We start from the raw sequence: 26,359 nt of genomic DNA, 5'->3' as shown, positions 1-26,359 counted from the left end.
AAATTACATAGTAAGATTCAGAAATGAGAAAATCTGATACTGCCCAAGAGGAAAAAAGAAACAAAAAATAGAAAGGAGAGATTTCTCCCTATGTGTTTACAATATTTAGCTATGAGTTTGAGTACCACACTAGAAATCGGAAGACATGAATTCTTTCCACCACCATGTTGACCACAGGACTGGGCGGAATCATATCAGAGTAAAACAAAACGACTAACCCTTTTCTTCCTTGTAAAGCCCACTGAAATATGTAAAACCACCTCATAATTATAAAGCATTACATAAATACCTTATTTTTACTCATATAGAGCCCAGGCATTATTTGGGCAGTGCAAAACAAAATAAAAAACTAGCCATCAAGTTAAGTAGGCCTTTATGCAGCATCAGCCTTGTGTTCAAACTGTGGAATGGGTACGTGCATCTCTACAACTCTCATTACAGTGACCAGTCTCTAGTGCCCCATGCCCAGGGGTGCAGTGTTATCCTGGAGACTTGTTTTCTGAGCTCCATTCTATTCACCAAGTGAAAATCCAAAGCTGGGAAATAGTAGGACATACACACCACAAATGAGAAAGTAATGGTGAGGAACGGCTTGGTGGGATCCCTTTATTTGCTCACCATTTTTGTTTGTCCCTGAAATATTATGTCGATTATGGCTTTTATTTACAATGGCCTGAACTTATGGTAACTGACATAGGACTGATACAGGTTTCAGACCTGATAATGTGGGATCTCCCTGCTGGAAGGGAGCGTCTCTGAGTTTGATTTCTACACTGTGAGCGCGTAGGGTACACTCCTCACAGTCCTAGAATCCCTCTCAACAGCTTTTTGGAACTTTTAAAGAGAAGTTTTTTAGTAGTTATTTCCCCCATGCCTGATCATTTCCAGGTAGTAGTTTAGGCTCATTAAGTCTTTGAAGTCACAAAGGTGCTATTAAATGCCTCACTGCCTTGTGCCCAACACCAGTGCTGTCGGGAAATGACTTGAGTACCCCCAAGCAAAAACCTCTGTTTAACAAAAAGAACTGCTTGCTCAGAGTGGGACACTTAGCCTGCTGCTATTTCCCTTTGCTGTGTTCCCACCAGGCCCCAGGACATTTGTTTCCATAAATGCATACACTGAAGAGTGTATCTGGAACACCTGCTTTCAGTATTCACAAATACCCAGAGTGGACACATTCTGATAAACTGCAATGTTGATGCATCACAAGAGTGATTTTTAGAACCTCAAAAGCGTGTTCACAGTGGCAGTCATGATGTTTGGCTAAAAATGTTTTATGCAACTACTGTAGTTCTTATTTTGCAGCACTGTGACTCTGTTTCTAGCAGTTTGTCTGTGGAGTGGGGGTGGTTTGAAGTATAAGCATCGTGAGTCAGAGAAACACAGTGCAGTTTGTTTTTTTAGAAGAATTGTTCCATTTACAAGCACTAACATGGGGGGATTATAATTCAAAACTGAGATTTGTTTTCTGGTTCTCTGGGCAGGCCCATTTTCTACATAATTGTATTGTATATCACTTTGTCCTTTATATTATGGTAAGAATAACGTAACATAATAAAAGGATATAATATTTTGATTGGATTAAGGTCATTCATTGTGGTACTGACTTTTGGGGGTCATAAAGTTCCCAGTAACATGCATCTCATTTTCACATGCTTTAGTTAGTTAGTTAAGAATATTGTATCTGTTATAAGCAGGGTATTCTCCTATCCAGAAAATTTTTAAAATGTGTAAGATGGGGGTTCCAATGATTCTTCTATCATTATAGTCAGATGTGTGGTCTGATATTCTAATAATATCAAAATATTCATCACTATCTTTTACCTCTGTTACATTTGACCATATTAATGAGCCAATTGGAGTTAACTAAACTAATTGATACAGAGACGATGTTGAAGTGTACGCTGGCTAATTATAATCAGGAACCACTGAGGTTGAAAGGGCTTGTGTCAATGGTAACTTTATGTTCAAGGATTTCACCACAGACACTCTGGAATGAAATGTACCTGGAGTGTAGTTGATGTGGTGACCCCTGAATAGACCATACAGATATGTTCAAGAATTACTGCGACGCCGAGTACTCAAATTCGAGCTTGTGTTTTATGCTGGCATTTGGCAGGTACTCAAACGTTGGTCAAATTATATGGCAGTAGAATGAAGATTCTAAAAGCTTGGACTGTAAGTCAGACTGACATAGGTTTAAATTTCAGCTGTTTAAGATCTCTAAGCCTCACTTTCCTCAGCTCTAAAATGGGGATAATAATAGCACCTGATCTGAGGATTAAAGAAAATCATGAAAATTAGGAATCAGCATAGTATGTGGCACCTGAGAGCACATAGGCTATTAAGAAATGGTATTTAGGAGCTAGTGGAATCTAAGGAGGTGCACGGAAGTGTTGCAGCATGATGGCTAAGTGCACAGCCTCTGGAGTGAGACTTGAGTGCAAATCCTGATTCTGTGGCCACTAGCAATGTGAGCTTGTGAAAGTGTTTTAACCCCTCTTGGCTGTGTCAGTTTCCTATTGCAGTTGTGACAAGTTTCCACAAATGTCATGGCTTAAAATAACACAGATTTATTATTTTATAGTTCTGATGGTCAGAAGTTCCAAAATGGGTCTCACGGCTAAAACCAAGGTGACGGCAAGGCTGCCTTCCTTCTGAAGGCTCCGGGGGAGAATCTGTTCCCTTCCCGTTCCAGTTTCTAGTGGATACCTGCATTCCTTGGTTCATGGGTCCTTCCTGCATCTTCAGTGCCAGAAGTGTAGCATCTTCAGATCCCTCTCTCTCTCTCTCTCTCTCTCTCTCTCTCTCACTCTCTCTCCTTCTCTCTCATTCTGCTCACATTATCACATCTCCTTCTCTCACTCTCTCTCTCCCACTTCCCTCTTTTTCTTCTAAGGACTTTTGTAATTACATTGGGCTCACCCAGATAATCCAGGATAATCTCCTCATCTCTGAATCCTTAACTTAATTACATCTGCAAAGTCCCTTTTGCCAGGGAAGGTAACATATTCCCAGGTTCTAGGGATTAAGACATGGGCCTCTTTGAGGGACCATTTTTCTATCTGCCTCACCAACCTTGGTTTTCTCCTCTATAAAACAGGATAACATATTATGACATAACTCAGAATTAGAATAAAAGATAAACAAGAGAATCCATGTAAAACGCTTCATATAGATCCTGCCCACACATAGTAAGCTCTTAATAAAATTGACTCTTGTGATTACTATCAGTGAATGAATCTGAGTCCCTTCTTACTACACAGCCCAGGCACTGATGCTCGGCCTCAACAAGATGATTCAGAGGGGCCTGTGCGGTCCAAGGCTGCCGAGAGAAGGCACATTCCCACCGGCTCGCTTTCCCACTCAGATTCTTGGCAACCACCAATTTAGAGCCATGGCTCTTTGAAGGAACAGAGATTTCTTCCAGTTGTCCCTTATTTTCAGACAAAACTCTCTCAGTGAAAGGACATAACTGAAAGCCTTATAATTCATAGGAGCAGACCCAGCGGCAGGAAAGAAGGGCTGCCACTGTTTCATGTCTTCCCATGGCTCCTGTCATGCCAGTCAGTCTTCATCTCAGGGAAGGGACCATGATGTGCAAAAATGCCGTTGTTTACTGCGGGGGAACTTGCAGCCATAACTGTTGGCCGCTCTTATACTCTGCCTGTTCCTTTCCCATGTGGCCTGTTTAATTTTGGCTTGTGCATTCATTAAGCCCACGTACTTGGCAGGGTTTTTATTGGTCAGCAGTCATCAGAGCCCTACAATGTCACTGCTGTTTTATAAGTCGTTTTATATTATATCAGCCTGGGATATTCTCCACAAAAAGAATTTGAGAGGAGAAAGAGAAAAAATAGCATATTAATTAATTTAATATTTAACTGTGGATTAGCCTCCATTCCACATTTACTGACCCATAACACTAAGTTGAAAAGTTGTTAAATGAAGGTTTCCTTAAGCCCTTATTTTAAATGCATGTTTATTAAAGAACAAATTAGCTCCTTCTGCAATTTAGAGTTATTGAGATTTGTTCTTTAAAAATATTGGTTCTGGTGCAAATAAATTTTCAGAGACATATAGTAGAATCAGAGAGGAAAAGGCTTTTTAAAGAAATTTTAATAGACATTTTCTATGACCTTTTCTTACCTTCTTTTTACTGTAATTGAAATCTGGGTTCTTCCATGCTTTGGTATTGATTCTGATTCTGTGAATACGTAGTGATCAGTGGATGACTTTGACATCCTCTTACCCACCTTTCTTAGCCCTCATCCACCGTTTGCCCCACCATCTTCCTTATCTCAAAAGATAGTTTCCACTCGTGGCCTCTGGAGCACGTCCTGCAGAACTGGCCTTCCAAGAAACAACCCAAGAGCCATTATTACTTCCTTTTCCCAGTGACTCAAAATTTCCATCTTCTCACAGCTTTTATTCTAAGCCAGGTATTAAGAAGAAAGCAACTGAACTAATTATACTTAGGTGAACTCTCTGATTCTTCCAGGGGAATGTTTAAGGGGATAAAATGAACTCACAGTGAAATTTTAAGATATATCCCAATGACTCATAGGACAGGTACAAGAGGTTTCAGGGTAAGGAGATTTTTCTACTTCCATTAAAATCACCCCAAATAGATGTCCACCCACTCCTTGTTCATTTGTTCAGTCATTCAAGAATCCATATGCTACAATGTAGCTTACAAGGGGTGACACTGTGATTGTGAAAACCTTGTGGATCACACTCCCTTTATCCAGTGTATGGATGGATGAGTAGAAAAATGGGGATAAAAGCTAAATGAAAAATAAGGTGGGATGAGGGGTGATTTGGGTGTTCTTTTTTACTTTTATTTTTTATTCTTATCCTTATTCTTTCTGGTGTAAGGAAAATGTTCAAAAATAGATTGGGATGATGAATGCACAGCTGTTTGATGGTACTATGAACAGTTGATTGTACACCACGGATGATTGTATGGTATGTGAATATGTCTCAATAAAACTGAATTTAATTAAAAAAAAGGAAAAAGAATCCGTATACTATCAAAAGGCAGCTCGCTTGTCTGAGCGTATGGTGGTAACAAATCACCACGAGGCCTGCTCTGTGCCTCTGTAAGATTCACAGCGCATGTGTTCATGATGCTCGGTATTTCTTTTCCCCTCTATAAGTGCCTAGTCTTTTCTTTCTCAAGCCAACAACTGTAGTTTGTTGATTTGAGTCATTTTCCCTAATACATTTAAAAATGAAGAAAGTGATTACAGGAGCAGAGAAGATCTAAGGAAAGCGAAAAGAAAGGGCAGGAAGGGGAGGTTGCATCAGAAAAAGAATAAAATGTAAAGAACAGGAGAGACAAAAGGAAATGAACGGGAAAATGCAGGGGATAGGGTCACCTAATGGCTTGCAGATCACTTCCCTTAGCAAAAGTGAGGCATTGCATGACCCATTACCTCCAACTGACCGCTTCTGGCACCAACTAACACATAACTTCGGCTTTAGCCCAATTCAGTGTGTGTGTGTGTGTGTGTGTGTGTGTGTGTGTGTTGGGGCAGTATCCTGCCATAACTGTTCTCAGGAAAAACAGTGTTCCCTGAGTGTTATTTCATACATTTCCATTTGGGGCTTTCTTAAGAAGCCCAGTGGGCTCTGTAGTCATGCATACCTGGTTTTAAATTTTCAGTTGTTCACTTGGGTGATTGCCCTAATTGCCTAAATTGTTTAATCTCTCTGAACCTCAGTTTCCACATCAGTAAAATGGGAGTAGTAGTATCTACCTTTTAGCGTACTTGTAAGAACTAAATGAGGAAATACCTTCACAGTATGTGGCTCATCATAATACTTTTTAAAATGGCAATTGTTTTAAATAGAGTTGTGGCAATGATGACTATTATTATTGTATAGGGTTGAATAGTGTTACCTCAGAATTAAGGTTCACCTGGAACATAGGAATTATTTGGATGTAAGTTCTATGTGGATGTTTCGAGTTAAGATGAAGTCATACTGGTTAGTTTAGGGTAGCCCTAAAGGAGACACAAGGAAAAATGCCACATGAGGCTTGCGTCTCCAAGCCAAGGAGCACCAAGGATTGCCAACAGTCACCAGAAGATAGGAAGAGACAAGGAAGGACCCTCACCTAGAGCCTTCAGAGAGCATGGCCCTGCCAACACCTTGATTTCTGATTTCCAGCCATCAGAACTGTGAAAGAATGTATTTCTGTTGTTTCAAACCACAAAGTATGTGGTACTTTATTATGACAGCCTTAGGAAACTATTATTATCATTCTTGTCATTATTACTATTATTTCTTCTTTCATAAGAAGTCTTATTTTCTTGTCCTATCAAACAAAAAGAATAAACAATATAAGTTCCCACCTCTCCCTTTCCTTTTTCTCCAAACTCAGCATTCCCTTCCCCTATAAGAAATATAGAAATTGTAATGTCCCTGACCTACTTCTAGAGCCCAAGGCTCAGATCTGTACTTTTGTTCTTACTCTCCTTTCCCCATCCCTCCTCACGAGGTCATGGTCCCAGAAGTACAGGTAACAATTAGCCCGTGGTCTCTAGCAACCCCCATTTTTTCCCAGCACATTAAAATTGGGCAAGGGAGGGTCTATTCCTTTCTTTTCCTCTTTCTAAGATCTAAAATGAAAAATGGCTTAGAGTCCTTTAAAGCACCAGCAGTCAAGCTGGTAATGTCCTAATGCAGTTGGATTTTCCAGATGCAAGTTTCTCTCTGACATGTGAGCATTGGGTTGGTACCTACAGCTTCTGTGGCTGAAGCCCATGAGACGCCCGTCACTGTCTTCTTCTTCTCACCATGCTCTGCCTTGGCCTCTTTGTGATTTTTCTGGCCTCAGGAGGCCTTCTTGCTTTCTCCCACTGTAGATGGATCCACTGTGATTGGCAGCTGATGCCCCACAAAATAAACCACCTTTGATCCTTGCCATATCTTCGCTTTCTTCCCCCAAATCAGCCCATGTCAACATCTATAATTCCTTCATTTATGTGTCTGTGCAATGACCATTTTGGTGGAGTAACGGCCCATATCCTTTATCAGATAGTTAAAGGATATGAATCTTAACAGGAATTTTAGACTGGACATCACTGCACTACTTAACCAGCTAAATACATCTTGTCGTGTTGGCAGCCTCTTTATCAAGAAGCTAAATTCAACTCAATTGAACAAATTCTGGAATTACAGTCTTTGAAGTTGCCCCCCCAAATTTCACCTTTATAAATGTTTATGTATGTGTACAGTAAAATCCCACTATAATAAGTTCAGTCCAAAGCTTCATTTGTAAAATCTGGAGTTGTCCTATTGCAGGGTTAATGAAAAATAGGCCATTTTCTAATTAGTGTGGGGGGCAGGGAGAGGAAAATTTTTCATTTAATTGTTTTCATTTACTAGACATGTAGGCAAAGAAAAAAAAAACAGACCTATTTCTATGAACAATAACAATAGCATCTAATACTGAACCAGTCAAGTCCCAAATGATCAGAAGGCAGCTATTCCCTAACACCCACCCCTCCCAGAAGTTGAGAACTTTGGCCATCCCAGCAGGAGGACAAGGAGGCCTCTCTCTCCATTGTTAGGATCAGCTGTGGTCCCCCCATGACAAAGAGGGACTGGACATGTAATATGGTTGCTCTTGAGGGACACACGTGCACACAAGCACGCACACAGATGTACATACCCAAAGCCCATCATATTGTATAAAACATGAAAAATCTTAGGTCCTAGTGCAGCGCTAAACACAGCAGTGCAGAGAGACCCTCCCTGTGGTAGTCTCCCCTTGGATCTCCTTGAGGTCCTTCTGATGAATATGAACCTTAAGCAGGGCCCCCAGTCCTTCAGAGACATTCTAACATCTTTGGACTTTACATAACAGAGTGGCAATTTTTATGCTCTTCCTACCAAAAGATTTCTTTTCATTCATGCCAATTTTCTCTCATCCTCCCTCTGCAGTCTTTAAGCTCATGCTAAAATAAGGCAGGGATGTGGTGTGATACCAGCTGCCTTTGTGCAGGAGCACTAGCTTCTTACCAAGCCACATGAAACCAAGACAAACTGAATGCCCTTACACGTCTTTTCACCCTTACCCCAAAACAACAGGTCCCTCCCTGACTTAGAGCTACTGAAAGCAGTTCCATTTTTTACAATAAAAAAGATTTTCTCACGTTTTAAAAGCAGTTTCTATTTCTTAAAGTTTGCCTCATTAGGTATCCAAATAATGTATCTATATGTTTATGTATATTTACATTCCCCAGTAGAATTGATTATTTTGTTAATTCTCCCTTGGCTCAAAATACTTTTGAAAGTCAGTCTTATAAGCCACTGAAACATAGTACAAAGCAACATAATAATTCCACCCTAATGTTGTACCAAATAAGGTCCTGGTCAAACTTAGCTGGAGCCATATGTCTATCTCAGCCCAGGTTGTGCATCTAAACTTTACCTATGGTGCTTTTGTAAGGTACAAATTCTCAGTCCCCAACCCCAGATGCAGTAGATCCCAGATATTTGCATTGTTTAAAAGGGCCCCAGACCAGTCTGATGAGCAGAAAAAGCTGAGAACTGATAGGTGGATGCTTTAGAGGGAGGAACAAATGCCTGATAACCAATCTGGCTGATCATTACTTTAAACGAATGAACTTACACCTCTGAAAAAAAAAAAGACCCAAGTTCCAAGAGTACAGAATGATGTTCAAAGTAAAAGACAAAGTCAGATACCCACTATAGTCATTTATTTTAGCAACAGCATTTCCTACTGTCAGGGGCTCATCTAGATAAAGGACTAGCAAGTGAAAGCAAATGCAATTATACTTTGCCTCAGGAAAGAGCTCTGAATACTTTTTTATTATATTGCCAAAGATTAGGACTAGAATGTAAATCTGAGAAAGTCATATCAAAGGCCTTCCTCATTAGCAGAAATGGAAGCAGTCCACCAATAAATCAATTAAAGGAGAAAAGAAGCTTGAAATAGGCTTCATTGTCATTATTAACTTCAGGGTTTGCAGCAGTTGGTGATTGCTGAACCCAGCATCATCTTGTCATCCACCTGGTGCAAGATGGAGGAAAATAAAACATGGGCGCAATCTCTTCATATTAGACATAAAGTCTGCAAGATTTAAGTGTATGGGAAAGTACAAGAAGAAGCAAAGCTGAGCCAGAGGTTATTAAGAAACATTCAGCTTTTGTGGATTTAAATAGTGAGAGTGTGAATCAGTGTGTGTATGTTTATATGTATCTAGGTTCACGTAATTCTGGACACTGGGAATTATGTTTCATTTCAGTGATCATCTCCAGTATAACAATATTTTAAAATGGGAAGATTCTATAAAGAAGCAGTGCACAAAGGAATTTCTCTGTGAGTTTGAGAGCTTTGGGTCCTTCCTCTCCATTCCCCTTTTGGCCTGCAATCACCAAATCCTATAAAGTTCTTTTCAATTTACCAATTTCAGTAAACCTATTTCTATTGGACAGTAGCAACTGGAATTAGATTACTGGTGATTAGAATCCACACTAGCCTAGAAATTTAAACATTAAAAGCAAAAATGGATTCAATTTTCTTCCCTTCCAGAAAATAATTTATGGTTTTGGGCAACCACTTCACCTGCCTGAGTTTCTATTTTGGGAATAATAACATCTCCCCGGCGTTTTCACAAGGTTATAGAGAAAAGCATTTTATAATCTTTAGAATGTTATACAAACATAAGACACTACTAGTTTAGGCTTCTACCTTTAAAGCTTCTTACACATAACATGTAATAGAAATGCGTGCTTGTTGAGGAGGTGCTGTACTAAAGATGTGTCATGAAGGAAGTAATTCAAGGATGTGCTACTTCATTGTGAATTTATTCTCACTACACCAAAATATAATTCCCATTTCTTCTAACACTCTATGCCCTAGTTTTGGATTTTATTTTATTTCTTGCAGTTCCCAAACTGTTTTACTCTGTTCTCTCTTCCCTGCCCCAATGAGAGAGGTGAGGAATTAGAGTTCACTGTCCAATTGTGCAGCCCTCCTTCAATGGCTATGCTGAAAAAAGGCTAACTCGGTGACCTCACCTCAACAAATTCATTATTGCCTTAGAGGCAGCAGATTATTTCCTAATATGTATGAAGTACTATGGGAGACCACAAGCCAAGGACCTCTCCATTCTCCATATGGCCTGTGAGTCACAAAGTCCTATTGAATTTATCTCCTAAATTTCTCTTAAATCAAAATATTCTCTCTCCTAGATCACCAGCATTCGCCCTCTTCAACATTCGCTCTCATCCCCACCCTCCTATCTCCCAATCTTTCCTCCACTCAACATGCTGGAATAATCTTGCCAAAACCTAAATCTGTAAATATCAGTTCCCTATTTAAAACCTTTGATGGCCTCCACGCTCCTATAGGAAAGCCCTACATTGTCTAGACATAACAACTAATGTTTCCTAGACCTAGTGCCTATGCACCTCTCCAACATCTCCACTCACACTCATCCCCAGCAATACTGAACTCCTCCTGGCTCCCAAAAGCACCACACCTTTTAAAACTCTGTGATTTTTTTTTCCATGATTCCCTCCAACTACAATGACCTTCCTCACTCTTTTCTGTCTAGAACATTCCTATTCATCCTTTAAAACTCTATTCCAGAGTCACCCTTTCTTTGATGCCTCTTTCACATCTTCCCAGAGATACACTACTATATCCAGCAGTTCACAGTCATTACTGTACATATTACACCATAGTGTAATTATTTGTTAGACTAATTTATTTCCCTTCTAGGCTAGAGCTTCTCAAGGACAAGGATCATGTCTTATGCATCCAGAAACTAGCAGAATATCTGACAAATTATAGCTACTAAATAAATATTTCTTAGGTAAACGAATGGATGGATTCTCCTAAGGCAAAATAACACATGTCCCATATAATTCATGGGACGGAGCTCTCATAAAAGAAACACCTGACAGGGCTCATCACTCATTTATCACTGTTAGTACTTCTTGTTCTCTTGACATTTATGTAATCTTCCAATATTCTAAGGTTGTAAGTATCTCATCTACATGAAGGAGCAACAGAAACTGACCAAATTAGGCCTGCCAGTGAGCCACGCGCCTTGTGACATGCATTGGTATCATCAGAGGCAGGCTATTTTCCCCTTCATCTCCTCCATATGACTTTGGGCAGCTGGTGTTACACTGAAATTCATGATAAGCAGAGGTTCTTGGCAATTTCAGCTATTTCAGAAGCAAAATTGCTCTCTGTAAAAGCACTCCTCCTTCCCCCATGGAAGATTTTGCTCTTCCTTCTTTCAAAAGCAAAGAAAATGCAGTCAACCATTATGTATCTCAAGTCCCACTTATCAGTTAAATTGGAAACTAAGGAGCCTCCAGTGGTGCTCATGTGTATTTGATTCATAAGCTTACTGTGTCCAGTCATCTTCTTTTGTATCAGTGTGAACTATAAACTGCCAGCTACCCTCCCCCCCCCTTTTTTTCACTATTATGACAATGATCAGTGGGCCATAAAAGAGTTTTCTCAGTTTTTCTAATAGTGCTGCTTCCCAGGAAACTGGTGTAAAAGTGAAAAGTGTGTTTTTTTTCTTTTAATATTTATAATTATGTGTCTTGCTTTCTACTATTTCTCACCACTGAATTTTTCCTCCTAAAGTACAAATTTTACCTAGAAATGAGAATTAATACCTATTTTGAAGCTAATGATAGTTATTTTATGAGTTAATTAATCAAAAATGGTGATGAGTAGACCTAAGGTTGACAACAATGTAGTTTGCTTCTTTTTCAACTTCTGTTTCATGAGACATAATTTGGCATTAAAATGTATGATCCTAGATTATAATCAGTATAAATTCATTTCTCTCGTTTCAAATAATTAATCTCTGAAACTACTGTAAGGTTGAATGCAATTTTTCTGTGAGTCAGTTTTTGGAAATACATTTGAAAGTCCATTTTATGGAAAGCAAACTTAGCTCATTTTTCTCTCCTCTCCCCTCCATTCTATTTCTGTTTTATTCCTTATTCAAGAAATACTAACCGGTCATATCATTTATAGATTGTATTTTGCTGAGCACTGTGAGGTTGCTGTCCTCAAAAATCTTTCAGAGAGACACTCAAAAAGTTAACTAGTAAAAGAGATGTCACAAGCAGTACCAAATTAATAGTACTGGCAGAAAGTGCTGCAAGTTCACATTCCATTCGTTACCTCCCCAGCGTTTTCAATCAGAGCTTTCCAGCCTGCCATCCTTTGTGATTTATTTTTAATGGCTCTTTTCATCTCATTCCAGAATGTAGACAGATGCAGGAACATATCGCTTGTCCTATCCGGTATCTCTCATATTGCCTCACTTCTACTTCTGCATGCTTGAAATAAAAATCGGAAGCTACATCCAGACTATTCTGTGAATGTCAGATTATTATCTACCCACTTCCTCTGGAATGAAGGAGATAGAGTTATGTGAATCACGAAGTGGGCCTTGTTCCCTAGATCTCTGTAAGATTTTTAAAAATCTTACAAAAAGAAAATACAGGACATTGTTCAGCATTGAATTGTTACCAAATTGAGGAAGCTTCACTGATAACTCTACTCCTTTCCAATTGCTATTTAGGCTGGACCCTAAGTTCTGTTACCACCCATTGTGGACATGTACACAGAAAGGCTATTCCATGTCCTTCTTTCTCTTCCTGGAAATGACCCTTGACTCATAAAGCAACTGGTGATGCTGTTTTTGACCAATATTGCTTTCATCAGTTTTTCTTTCCACCTCGGATGAGTCATTTGGTTCACAGCTCCTTTACCTTTTTAGCAGTCTCCTGCTCGTAACTCTGTTAAATTTCCCCCTGGTAATCAGCCCCTCTCCTGTGTGCATATATTTTTCTTTCCAGTTCTGTGGGTTTAACCACCACATCATGCTTTCGTTGCTTTTATGCTTTCGTGTCCTCCCCACCACAGTGGTAGCACCTTGAGGATAGGAGCCGTGCCTTGACCACTGTGGTAACTCCGAGCCTAATGCAGTTCCTGGGGTACAGAGGGCACTCAGTAAAGATGCTTAGCATTGAGAGAAAGGCACAGGGCGCTGTGGAGATCAGAAGGTAGACGGCAAACCAGTCAGTCACAGAGAGTCCAGGAAGACTACGGAGGAAGATTCACCTGAACTGAGACATGAAGAGTGACTGCACTTTAGCTAGGCATAGAGAGAGAGCTGTACAGACCAAAGGAGAGCATGGACACAGCCCATCGAGAGAGAGTGAGGCCCATGGAAAGACAGGAAGAAACAGCAGTGCAGCTGGCCTTAGGGTAACCATATCTGAGAATCAAAACAGAAGTTATAGTGGTGCACGCACATGTGCGTTTGTGTATACATATATACATATACATGTGTATATGTGTGTATGAGAGAGGAAGCTTTACTTTTTATAAGTTTAATTAGATATAGTAAAAAAATTAAATTTATGTATCTATAAAATCCTTGATATGTAGCACAGAACCCCCAAATGACTAAACAACATTTCTGTTAATTTTCTCATTCTTTTGTTTTCCTCCTAAATTTTACATTTTTCTTTTTTTTTTTTTGCTGTTCTCTGTTTTAAATGTTGGTGTTTTAATAGGATTTTTTAAATAGTTCCACTGCAGACAATAGTATCGTTAAGTAGAACTTTGTGGACCTAACTACCTTGCATAAAATTACTATGTATAGGAAAACTGTTTCAGGTTCCAAATATTTAACTTAGAAATGAACATTTAGAAAATTACCTATTTCTAAATTGAGGGTTTGGTTGCACAAGGGACAAGTAGCAGCAGGACGGAACAAGGCACATGTGTAGTCTTGAAGGCAGAACAGACACCCTTCCCCACACTAACTCCATGAGATTCTTTAGCTCATCATCTGTTGACTGGAAACCATAATATCTGCTCCATATTCTTTGCAGGTGTTCCCAGAATTGAAAGAGAATCTATGTAAAATGAATCACCTCCCAGATGTGGATGGTTATATTTAGTTAAAGCCCAGGGTTATTTTCTATTGTAGTTATTTTTATTATTTTAGAACATAAAAAGTTTATACCCCCTCCAAGAATTCCAGCAACATTACATATGGAAAAATATGTACAGCAATTTAGGATAGTAAAAGTAAAGCTATACTTTTTTAATATATAGTTATAAATACTTTTTCTCTGTTTGTGGCATAAATATTGCAAGTGTATTTATGTATATAAATGACTGTTTCCCTTCATTAACATGAGGATAATACACATTGTAACCATTTTTGTCTCATAGAATGATTGAAGATAGTGGGAAAAGAGGAAATACCATGGCAGAAAGAAGACAGCTGTTTGCAGAGATGAGTAAGTATGGAACTTATAAGGAACATCCTATAATTTCCATTGAACACACATGGAAAGACTAAAAAGGATCACTCAATGCTTCTGGCATTTGTAAGTTTTCTTAAAATTCTAAATTCCTTGGATAAAATATACACTTGGGAATTTTGGCCTCTTATTAGGTAAGAGTTAAATTAGTCAGTGACTCATCATAATTTGTTAATAGACTATACTTTTTATATGAAAGAAAAAGCTTATATGTGTGTTCATATACATACATGGACACTTAATATACACTGTTTAATGTTGACATTAATGCTATCCACTAAACTTCAAGGTGTGCATATACATAGATGGAGACTTAGTATGTACCATTTAATGTTGACATTAATACAATCCACTAAACTTCAAGTTATGTGTTCATCCCTCTGCACTATCAGTACTGGCATATAATAGGCAGTAGATAAAATTTGTCAAAAGAATCACTGAATACTTTATCTGCAAAATTATATCATGTGTTCACATGGGAAAGAGGATTACTGAACCAAGCTATAAGCTGCTATTTGGATCTTATACAGAAGGGGAGAATCTGTCTCACACACATTTCTAAGAAGTGCAAAGGAAAACAAAAGATAAAAAGGACTTGGAGGTGACCCACTGTACACAGGAAAGCCAAACTAAGACTATATTTCCTGATTCTAGTAATTAATCCTCATTAATAAAGGGCATTGCTTCATATAAGTACCTGGTTGCTATAGTGTCTTCCTTATAGACCGTTTTTCTTATTCATAGGAGAAAAAGAAGTTGACATTGGGGAGAAAAGACATCTCATCTTAAATGTTATTTTAAAAAAATACAATCCTCATATTGTCTCTTTATCTCTCCTTCCTTGCTTAAGGAATGAGGATGAGCAGGAGTGCATTGTAAGCCTTTTTTCCCTGGGAAGGCAATAGACAAAATTAGGTTTCTACTGAAGATTGAGCTGATCGGCAAGAATGAGGGTTGAAGCAGATAAAGAAAAGTCCCAGATAATGAGATTTATATTTTCTTTTATCATCTCCCAATAATTTGGTGGCACCAAGACCATATTAGAACTAACAAAGACGAAAGAAAATTAAAATTGCTATGCGGAATCTCAATTGTGCTCCTGGATTTTTCTCTAGATTTTTCTACTTTCAGGAACACATCCAAAGTGTCCCTAAGAGATTCAGCCAAGGCCATCCAGGTTCCGAGGTCATGTCTGGTGCTGTATCTTCACTCCTGGCATGGCCAGTCACCTGGAATCGAAACCATTGTTGATACCAACCCAACAGAGCAAGGACCCTAGTTACTACCTGGTCATCTGAAAAAAACCCAAAGCAGCACAGGCATCCTCCAGTAACATAGATATGTAGACTAAACAGGCAAGAGGTACATACATTACTGGCCAATGTCTTGTCAAACCAAGAAAAATATATTAACATTTAATGTAAAAGAGAAAAGTAATAACATCTTGAGGGAAATCTTGAATTGATCATTGTAACATCAAAGATTGTATCAATACACTGTAAGAAATATAAAAGTGTTCTTATTTAATGCTTTTTTAAATACTTATCTGATTTTAAGGACATTATCCCAGTTCTTTCTGCACCAGTGCAGTGCTTGACAGACAAACACATATGTTTCAAAAGTTTATTGAATTAAAATTGTCCAACTCAAAGAAAGATTGGCATAAGTGCTTTACTCATAGAAAGAGAATATCTTTAAATAATTTTTTCAAGTGAGAATTTCTAGACTGAAGAAAATTGCACATTGATTTCCCAAATTATAACTTTCTTGTCATAGAAACTTCTCAGGAGGCCATGTGGCTATACTGAGTAATTTTATGAGTCCTCCTGATTAGTGATCAGAATAGTTAAGCAAGCCACTCAAATGTGCATCTTTCTTCCTTGAGTATGCCAAATAATAGATTCAGATGTCAGCCAAAAAACAAACAAACAAAAAAGAGGTAAACGTATCTGACCTTAACATTCCATTAGTTTCAGCATCATGCTTGGATCAGAGCTAAATAGTACATGTCTACCTTAAGTGGGTTTCTGCTGGATTAAACAATTGGCTGCTTTCAAAAGGAGGAATTGATTTTAATAGGATGATTGTCAAACAAAAGACAAAGGAAATCTCATTGAGACTGTGTTAAAAGGTTGAAAATATATGGGTACTTCAGGACTTTCAGCAGCTCACCAAAGAAAGAAGAGGAGACTTTTAACAGAGAATTCTGATAGAAAGACTTGGAAAGTAACTTCTTCCAGGAATCTGTGGTGTCTAGACAGGGAGCTGAAAAAGAACCAGGTACTTGCAAATCTGGTCAGCTAAGTATTACCTAGAAATATTTTTTTAAAGAGAAGAAGACTAAAAGAAAGCACCAAAGAGATTATTTTAGAAATTAAAAGAACAGACAACAATTGATAAGAAAGTCTGGCACATTCAATTGATTGCAGTATGTATGCATTAAACATGTTCTTCAGTGCAATCTTGTGGGGGCAGACATATTAGTGTTGATTAGGTTGGAACCCATTGGCTGAGTGTTTCCATGGAGATGTGACTCAATCAACTGTGGGCAAGATCTTTGATTGGATAATTTCCATGGAGGTGTTACCCCACCCATTCAGGGTGGGTCTTAATTAAATCACTGGAGCCGTATAAAAGAGCTGACAAACAAGGAACTCAGTGCTGCAGCTGAGAGACACATTTTGAAGACTGCTGTTGAAAGCTGATGCTGACATTTGGAGAACGCCATTTTGAAGCACAACCTGAGAATAAGCAGATGCCAGCCACATGCCTTCCCAGCTAACAGAGGTTTTCTGGACTCCTTTGGCCTTCCTTCGGTGGAGGTATACTCATGTTGATGCCTCCATTTGGAGATTTTCATGGCCTTCATAATGTAAATTAGTAACTAAATAAGCCCCCTTTATAAAAGCCAATCCATTTCTGGTATTCTGCATAATGGCAGCATTAGCAAACCAGAACAGGAAGGAAGGAAGGGAAAAGGGTAGAGGAAGGAAGAAAGGGGGAGGGAAGTATAGAGAAAAGGATAGATGGAGGAAGAATGAGAGAGAATCTTAAAAAGAAGGACCAAAGAAAGGAAAAACAGAATTTGCAGCTGATAACTGTGTTAATCAAAATTTCTTAACTCCATAAGAAAACACTCCATTTTTTACCATTCTTTGAATTATGACATGGATATGGATTTCAGGAGATGTTGCCAGAGCATAAAGTTGCCTTAAATGAATTAGCTTTAAAATTTTTATTATAAGAAGCTGCAAATATATACAGTAGAGAAAATAGTATTCATCTCTACCCTTACCTATTTATCCCCAATTCCCAGTACATTATTATGAACCAAATCTAAGTCATTACTTAAATGAGTTGAATCTCCATGTTTTAAAGTATCCCAGTGATATAATAAAAAAGTGATAACATCATAATTTTGAGAAATAATGAGGACATTGAAAAAAAAAAGAGATGGGAAAATGCTGTCAATGTTTATTAAATAGGAATAATATACCTTCTTGATGTCTGTTTTAAGCTAAAAAGTATTTTTGCTGAAAAAGGACAAATTATAGTGGTAATCCCCAGATAGTAACTCAAGTTGTTAAGGAAAAAGATTGTTCTATTGACTTCATTTCCTTATTCATTTATTTACATTCTACCATTTTTACAAAGAACTTAAGTCAGCTAATTTCCATTTTTAATAAGGTTACTAGACTGCTAGGTCAGGGAAATAAAGCAGATTTCTAGGTAGTGCTGTGGCCTTGAATAGAGGAATAATTAATGGGTCAATCAACTTGGAGAAAGGTCTCCAGTAGCATGCTAGAAGATACTCGGGGCCCTGTTTGGGTCCTTGGTTTTAATCAGTGACTATTCCCAAGGCAGGCTATGGACTTAGGGATATTCAAGAATAGACTACACATGTAAAACTAATTCAGTAAGCTCATAGCTTATTGGGGCAGTGATAAAGAAATTCATTTGAAACAACATGGAAAAACAGAACAAGAATTGATGTAGCGTGTCTCAGCTCAACTTGTTTGGGACCTAGAATCCATTATGGATGCTATGGTTGCAACTTACATTGTCCATGCCAGGTAGTGTACTGTTATGTCCGAAAAGTTAAATTTTATTGTTCACCACATCCCTTTTAATATTCAAAAGTTACATCATCAACCAAGAAGAACTTACACAAATAAACATTTATCTAACTCTAGATCCCTCCTGATTCTTGAACTAAACAGAAGGTCAGCTAAGGCCACCTACTCACAAAGTAGGGGACAGGAGAGTCAGTGCACACCTCTGCCTTCCTCTTTATTGCTTCCCAGAGAGGTTGCAGGTGAAACTCTCAGTGCAACTTTCCCAAAGTCTCCCCAGGATCCCTGTGGGGGTGCACAGGTGCCAGGGTAACTGTGCTCAGAATGTAAGGTCTTGCTGGAACTGAGGAACTTAACTGTTTACTGCATAATACTCCTTTTATACCTGAGATTTAAATCATTATTCTTGAATAACTTATACAAAAATCATATGCCCTTAATGTTTCCCTTTAAAGGATTACTTACAGGTATTGAGATTCTCCTGATCCTTGAGCCAAACAACATCAATAAAACTGCATGCTAATCCAGAGTAAAAAGCAAATTTAGCCTTCAGGTATTTCTGATAGTTTGTCTCTGGTTATCCAGCATCCTAAAGAGCTTGTTTTCCTGCATGAATCTCTCAGAATTTTAGAGGATATGAAACTGGGGAGGAACTTTGACGTACCAGTTTCAAAATTAAAATTTTAAAAGATATCAGAAATGCTAGAAGCATGAGCTAAAACTTTAAAGAAAGAAGTTAACGAGATAAATATGAAGTCCAACCATTACATCCTGAAATAAGTGTTTAAATGGAAAACAAAAAAGGTCTGACTTAATATAAGCACATATGATTTTTTCAAGAAATGATTTTTAATTAACTGCAAGCTCAATAAGAGCCAGAAGAATAAGCTAGCTATTAAAAAACAGCATTGCATGAATAAGTGTCCTTATCAAAGATAAGATAATAATTGCTTTTTATATTTTCTATAGATCTGAGACAATAGCAATGGCATTTGGTTAAGTTTTGCACATCTCATTTTAAGGAGATATTAGCAAACCGTAAAACAGGATGACTAGAATATTTAAGGGTCTCAAAATCATGCCTGATGATATTGAGAATGATAATAGCAGCTTCCAAGTGCTGAAGCCCTACTATGTGTTGGACTCTGTGGTAGACAGTGTACCTGGAATGGATGCATAATTGAACTTCATTAGCCTAAAAATTCATGGGGAAGCTACCAAGCCACAGGAAAGCTACCAACCCAACTAAACTTCAAACTGTGTGATGAAAGAGACTTTTGTACGTAATTTTCAGATGATGATGAAGATGCCAAGAGTGATAAAGAGGGCTGCTTCCAATGTATGAGAAATAAATTACCAAGTGTCAGGGAAAAAAGATCATGTCACTCTAGAAGGGAAACTCAGTTTATGGAGTGCAAGTTACAGAGATGCAAATTAACACCAAACATAAAAAAGAAATTTCTGTCACTTATTGTTGCTCAGAAATGGTATAGGAAGACTTTTAAGGAGGATCATTTACTTTAATTATGTGCTCATAATGTGCCAGGGGCAGAGGTCAGGCCCTTGCATGTATTAACCAGACAGTAAGATAGGTACTGTTACCCCATTTTATATATGAGGAAATTGAGACGTCAAGTAAAAACTTGTTGAAGTTTACACAACTAGGAAGTGACAGAATTAAGGTTTACTGACTCCAAAATCCACTTTTTTCACTAAATTTTGATCTTCCCCATCATTGGAAATAATCCTACATGGATTGGCCAAATGTCCATTACTTGAGAACTTATTTTTATTTTGGTAAAATAAACAACATAAAATTTATCATCTTAACCATTTGAAACATTGTAATCCAGTAACATAAAGTATGTTCACAGTATTAGGCAACCATAACCACTGTCTAGTTCCAGAACTTTTTTTATCACCCCAAAAGGAAACCCTGAACCCATTAAGCAGTTACTCCCTTACCTACTTCCCCTACTCCGTGGCAAACACTAATCTGCTTTCTGTCTTTAGGGATTGCTTTTTTTTTTGGATACTTCATATGAATGGACTCATACAATATATAGCCTTATGTGTCTGGCTTCTTTCATTTAACATTATGTTTTCAAGGTTCATCTGTGTTGTAGCATGTATCAGTACTTCATTCCTTTTGAAAACATTTTTAAAGAAATTCCTGTATTGGGTGAAGATAGGTCCCCAACTCATTGATCCTTTAAATCTTCAATATCAATGAGTCTGTTAGTCAAGTAACATATTTCACAAGAATGAATGTTTAAAAGTCCTGCCTTGTTAGACCACAAAGTAAACAGGACTACTGATGTTTTCAAATGAATCTGAAGAGATCAGTTTGAGTTGACAGAATGTAAGTGTTCTCAGTAACAGACACATGCTAATTCATCCTGACTTTCATTGACCTTCCAATATAATTGCTTCCAGGTCAGTTCACTTACTTGTTACCCTCACTGTCATATTCTGAAGCATGTATGTAGCACATTTTACTGGTGTACCAGTAGTAAAGAGAAAGTTCAATACATGTCTGTGGGCCTTTATATCTGGTTCTGAACATGGCAGGAAATCAGGAAGAGATAGGGATAATTTAGAGCTATGAACCTCCCTGACTGAGAATTGAGGAGGGGCTTGGAGAAAGCGAAATATTTAATAGTGGGGAAGAACAGGCATTTGTTGAAAGTCTAGTGTGGTCTAAACACAGTCTGGAGATTTACCCAATCCAACAAGGGTTGGAAGGAACGTTAGCAAGTCAGGTGTTGATTTAGGAGCAGTCCCATCTACAGGGGATTGTGAGGAGACCAGCTCAAGCCCGGAGGTTCTGTGGTAGAGAATAGAAGGAAATATTGTTGGACAGAGAAACAGAACTGACAGGATATCTATAGGCAAGTCTGTATTCCGTAGGGCAGGCTACAAGTTGGGAACTCTGATGAAGGTTTTGATGAATTCCCCAAGAAAAGCTGACTGACTGAACTGGAGTTAGAAATTGTTATTTCTGACTGCTGAAATCATCACTTCTCCCTCTGAGATCTTCAACAGATTGGATGAGACTTATCTCAAGGCTGAAGGCAGTCTCCTCTGTTGATTGTAGTTGTAATCAGCCATAGATGCAATCAGCTGACTAACGATTTAAATCCACAAAATACCTTCACAGAAACAATCAGGCCAGTGTTTGCTTGACCAAACAGCTGGACACCATAACCTGGCTTTACAGGTAAGTAAGATGGCAGTGGAGTGCAAAAGGGCTTAGGTTCTGAGCTGAACATTCAGAACCAGTGCCCTGGGGATCGAGAGCCATGCTGGATTCCTGAAGAGTGGCCTAAGAAAAGTAGTTCAGGAATATGGGGCTACATGTTCCCTTTATATTAGGAAGGAATGGGAAGCCACAGTATAAGGAAAAGTAGAGGTTGTTTTTTAGAAAGGAGTCTCCAACTCTAAGGTTGACAGACAGGATTACAGGATAGATACTAGTAATAATAGTGAGTATTTACGTAACACAGATCGTGTGCCAGGCACTGTTTTAAGTGCTTTAGGTATGTTAACTCTATATCCTCATAACAGTTCTCTGAAGTAAGTACTATTATCATCATCCTCATCTTCCAGATGAGGAAACTAAGGTTTCCAAAAGCAGCTTGCCCAACATCACACAAAGAAGATGCCAGAGCAGTGAGTGCTCACCTCACAGTCATGTTCTCAGACCAATAACTATGCATTCAAAGTGATTTATGATGATATTAATATCTGCCATCACCTGGCTGTTTCAGTCACAGCATGAACAGATTGCTTTCAGAGTGGCAGGCATAACAGGGATGAGGTTGTGTTTCTTGGTTCATGAACATGGTTCACAACCTGATCTTCAATGTGTTCTCTTCCCCTAGAACTCGGAAAAATGGAACAGACCTTTGCAGATCTTAAAGTTATATTTATATTATAATAAAAATTAAAAATAAAGCTAAGTATAAGGATTATATCTGCAGTTTGTTTTATTTATAAACATTGTAAATTCCTTTCCACACACATGGCATACCATATGTGCACTTTTTTCCCCACTAGGGGCTCAAGATCTGGATCGTATCCGACTTTCCACCTACAGAACAGCATGCAAGCTTAGGTTTGTTCAGAAGAAATGCAATTGTAAGTATGCCAGCTATTTGAACTAATTACCCTCATGAATCCAATAGTTTACATTTGTTACTAAGTTTGCAAAACTAGGTTTTCTTACAAATAGTGATAAAAATATGTTTACACAACACTGAAAAAGGTATTATGATACTCAGTGGTAGAGAGACTAATCCTAAGTAATTCTGAAATCTCAATTACTCTTAACTACTAAAATATTGAAATGGATGAGTCTCTGGGTGTGTATATATTTCTACCTTTGAAATAGTTTATTTCTGGGTGGTTGTTTTTCTTCTTTTCTTTAGCCTTGATATTGTAACTGATGTGCCAACAAAGTGGTTTCCAAGATCTTTATAAAATATCAAACATTGAATCCTCCTTAAATTTGGATAATATTGGAAAATGTTTATAAACTCCTGGAAACATTTAAGTTCCCTTCTGAAACTATAAAATTAGCCTTTGTGTCAGGATATTAACTACGTTTACCTATATCAGACAATGGCAAGAGAAGAGACAACATGACTTAAAGCAACAAAGGAACTTGCTTCAGCTTTTTCCCCAAATTTTAATATTTAAGCAGCCAGCTAGATCATTAATCACAATGAGCAGTTTTACATTCTTTGCTAGGTCAAGGCTTCTATCATATTACCCCATCCATTTTGTCTTGGGAAAAAATATTGCTTAATAGTTCGTGAGTATAAGTTTACTCTTTTCTTTTTTGAAGACTGACTGCTACACAAAATTACCAGCGGTTCTCATGTTCTGAGTGTTGTACAAATAAAAGAATGAAAACCATCATGTCTCATGAGTAGAGTGCATATTCATAATTCTTGCATAGCTGGCATGGGGTTAGACTCTTGGTAACTGTAGTAACCAGCCATCTCCATACCTCTACCCACCCTCTGCCCAGAGTCTCCAAAAGATGTTTACCAGGGCCCTGGGCAGGCCACCCCCAGCCCCAGGCTTCTTGGGTCAGTTAGGGCTAGGAAGATGGGAAGTGAGCATCTCACCCTCAAGCTGCTCATCTGCAGCTCATTTTCCAGCCCCAGTGGCTAACAGTGCAGGAGGGAAAGGGAGAAAAACTTAGGTTGGTCAAACTTCAAAGGAAGGTCATGTTTCCTCAAAGGAAGCTAAACAGTCCCCCCCCCCCAAAAAAAAAAAAAGCAGTGAAAGAAAATCACTACAGATTTTGGGAGGAATGTGTAATTGTATTTGTAGTCTTTGCTATTGATGAGCCAATAAAAGCCCTTTCCTGTACTGGCATTGGAGGACAAGGAAAATGTTCCCACAGAAAAGGAGTCTCCCCCTTGCTCCACAAACCACCACCCCATTTTGAAACAGAAAATAGAAGCACCACTGAAAAGCATTAGGATTCTCCCACTTTCTTACCTCATTACCACTACAATGACCCTCTAAAGGGAAGGTTAGTGGGGGAAGTTCTGTCCTTCATAAAGCTCTTGCCAAACACAGCCTTCATTAGGCTCCTTTCAAAAGAGATGGGAATTTTCAGAAAGACTTTACAAAATGGTAAGGATCACCACCACCCCCCCCAAAAAAAAAAGCTAAATAAATAAATAACAAGACTCAGCCCTGCAGCCCTGCATTCATCATTACCAAGTGTGCACACCTTGTAGACCCTCTTCCCAGTCCCCTACTCTCTCATAAACTCCCTTTCTCCTTCTTGGCCTCCTCTTTAACTCTTTGTCTTCCCTTCTGGTCCTCATGGTCCATCCCTGGATGAAAATGGAACCTTCACATCTGAGCAGTTGACCCTCAGCATATCCATTTACCCTTTCATTTAGTAAACATATCATGAGCATCTCCTGTTTGCCTGACATTGTGCTCAGGATGCAGGGTTAGAGTGATGGTGAAGAAGACACAGTCCTTGCCTTCAAGTTGCTCGAAGTTGGATTGGGTAGAAAATCTGTGCAACACATTTTCACAGCAGTGTGGAAGTGTAATAATAGAAATATGCCCGTGGTGATATGGGACCATGGAGGAGGCAGTGCCCTGATGGGGTGGGGCTGCTGAGAGTAGTTTCCCGGAGAAGGAGATTTCTGGACTGAGCCTTAAAGTGTTAGTAACATTAAGCAGACAAGTATTATTTGTTTCCTTTGTCCATTATAAACTTCATACATTTGAAGATGAGAAATGATATCCTATTTGATACAAACTGAATAAAACTGAGGTTCAAGGAGAAAGACATACATATTTTGAATGCCCTGCTAAAAATAAACTCCTTTTTAAAACTCTTTCTACTTTGGTCAGAAGCTTAAATGTAAGTACTGTATGTGTTGGCTGAGTTTTCCTTCCAGACAATAAATATAATGGCTGGGATAATCTGACTTACTTGTGAAATGCTAACACAATTGAGCTTGGCTCACCTTAATCAGAGATAGGGTCTTCCTTTTAAAAAGGTAACGAGAAGCAGTGGTGCTTCTCTGCCATAACGTTGGTCAATGTTTAATATACACCACTGTATTAGAAGAAGGTAATTTTTGTCTGCAATAAAACCTAACCCACAATAAATTATGGTACCTTATAATAGAGTTTTATTCTACAATAAAAGAAATAAGAAAAAATTCTGGAAATACATTTGTAAGGGCATTACTTTCATTGGAAACTATTAGTATTGTATGCACTTTGCAGAAATCGATAGGAGCATCTTAACTGAGAACAGATTGTTTATTTTTAGGGCCAAACCTGATTTACAGGTAAAATTTAATTTGTATGTATATATAAAAAAACCTAAGTTAAAAACTGTATAATGGAAGATAAAACATAAAAACTGACCTTTGTAAAATGTTAACCTAAAGAAAATAAATGTCTGGATACAGAATGGTGTATATAGATTTTTAGGGAATTTCTTTTTTATCTAAATTCAAAGATCAGAAATGTTGGTTAATTCCCATGTTTTTCTTCCCCACATCCTTGCCTACCCTGTTTACAGATTCCCACTTAGAGTATTGATTCCTACCGCTGTCATTCATGTTCGTTCCCTTTGGTGTAATTCCTGATGGATGCTGAAAATAACTGACACCTAGTGTTCTTAAAAGACTTTAAACCAGGGACCAGAAAACTATGTCCAGGGATTAAATCCATCCCACTGCCTGTTTTTGTACAGTCTATGAACTAAGAATAATTTTTATAGATGAGTATTTGTAGTCAATTTGATGATAACTTTTTTTTTCCTTTATTAGAGAACTTATGGCTTTACAAAACTATCAGCATAACATACAGAAATCCCATATACCACCCTATTAGTAACACCTTGCATTGGTGTGGAACATTATTTACAATTGATAAAAGCACACTTTTATAATTGTACTATTAACTATAGTCTGTGGTTTAACTTAGGATTCACTGTTTATGTGGTGTGGTTCCATGTTGTTTGTTTTTTATTTTTTTTAATTTTTAGTTACCATATATACAACTAACATTTCCCCTTTTAACCACATTCAGATATATATATATTTTTAGTGCTGTTAATTGTGTTCACAATGTTGTACTACCATTACCACCATCCATTACCAAAACATTTCTACTGTCTCAGTTAGGAACTCTACATTTTAAGACTTAATTACCCATTCCCTATCCCCATGCCGTCCCTTGGTGGTCTAGATTCTGACTCTATAGTTTGCTTATTCTAATTATTCCATATCATAGAGATCATACAACATTTGTCCTTTTGTACCTGGCGCTTGTTTCACTCAACATGATGTCTTCAAGGTTGATCCATGTTGTTGCATGTATCAGAACTTCATTCCTTTTTACAGCTGAATAATATTCTATTGTATGTATAT

The 26,359-nt window shown here is 38.1% G+C and overlaps 1 protein-coding gene across 20 annotated transcripts in view; it reads left to right on the top strand.

The window, feature by feature from the left end:
• DTNA (dystrobrevin alpha) overlaps window positions 1-26,359 on the top strand; it is a 403,763-nt gene that overhangs the window by 252,589 nt on the left and 124,815 nt on the right. For all 20 annotated transcript variants that reach the window (XM_037805729.1, XM_037805730.1, XM_037805728.1 and 17 more), the window contains 2 exons: window positions 14,267-14,334; window positions 22,491-22,571. In XM_037805729.1, the coding sequence (XP_037661657.1) occupies window positions 14,268-14,334; window positions 22,491-22,571 (148 nt within the window). In that variant the 5' untranslated portion in view covers window position 14,267. The remainder of the gene's footprint in view (window positions 1-14,266; window positions 14,335-22,490; window positions 22,572-26,359) is intronic.

Source organism: Choloepus didactylus, chromosome 16 (assembly GCF_015220235.1).
Source record: "Choloepus didactylus isolate mChoDid1 chromosome 16, mChoDid1.pri, whole genome shotgun sequence".
NCBI lineage: Eukaryota > Metazoa > Chordata > Mammalia > Pilosa > Megalonychidae > Choloepus > Choloepus didactylus.
This window is presented reverse-complemented; position numbering and strand designations above follow the sequence as displayed.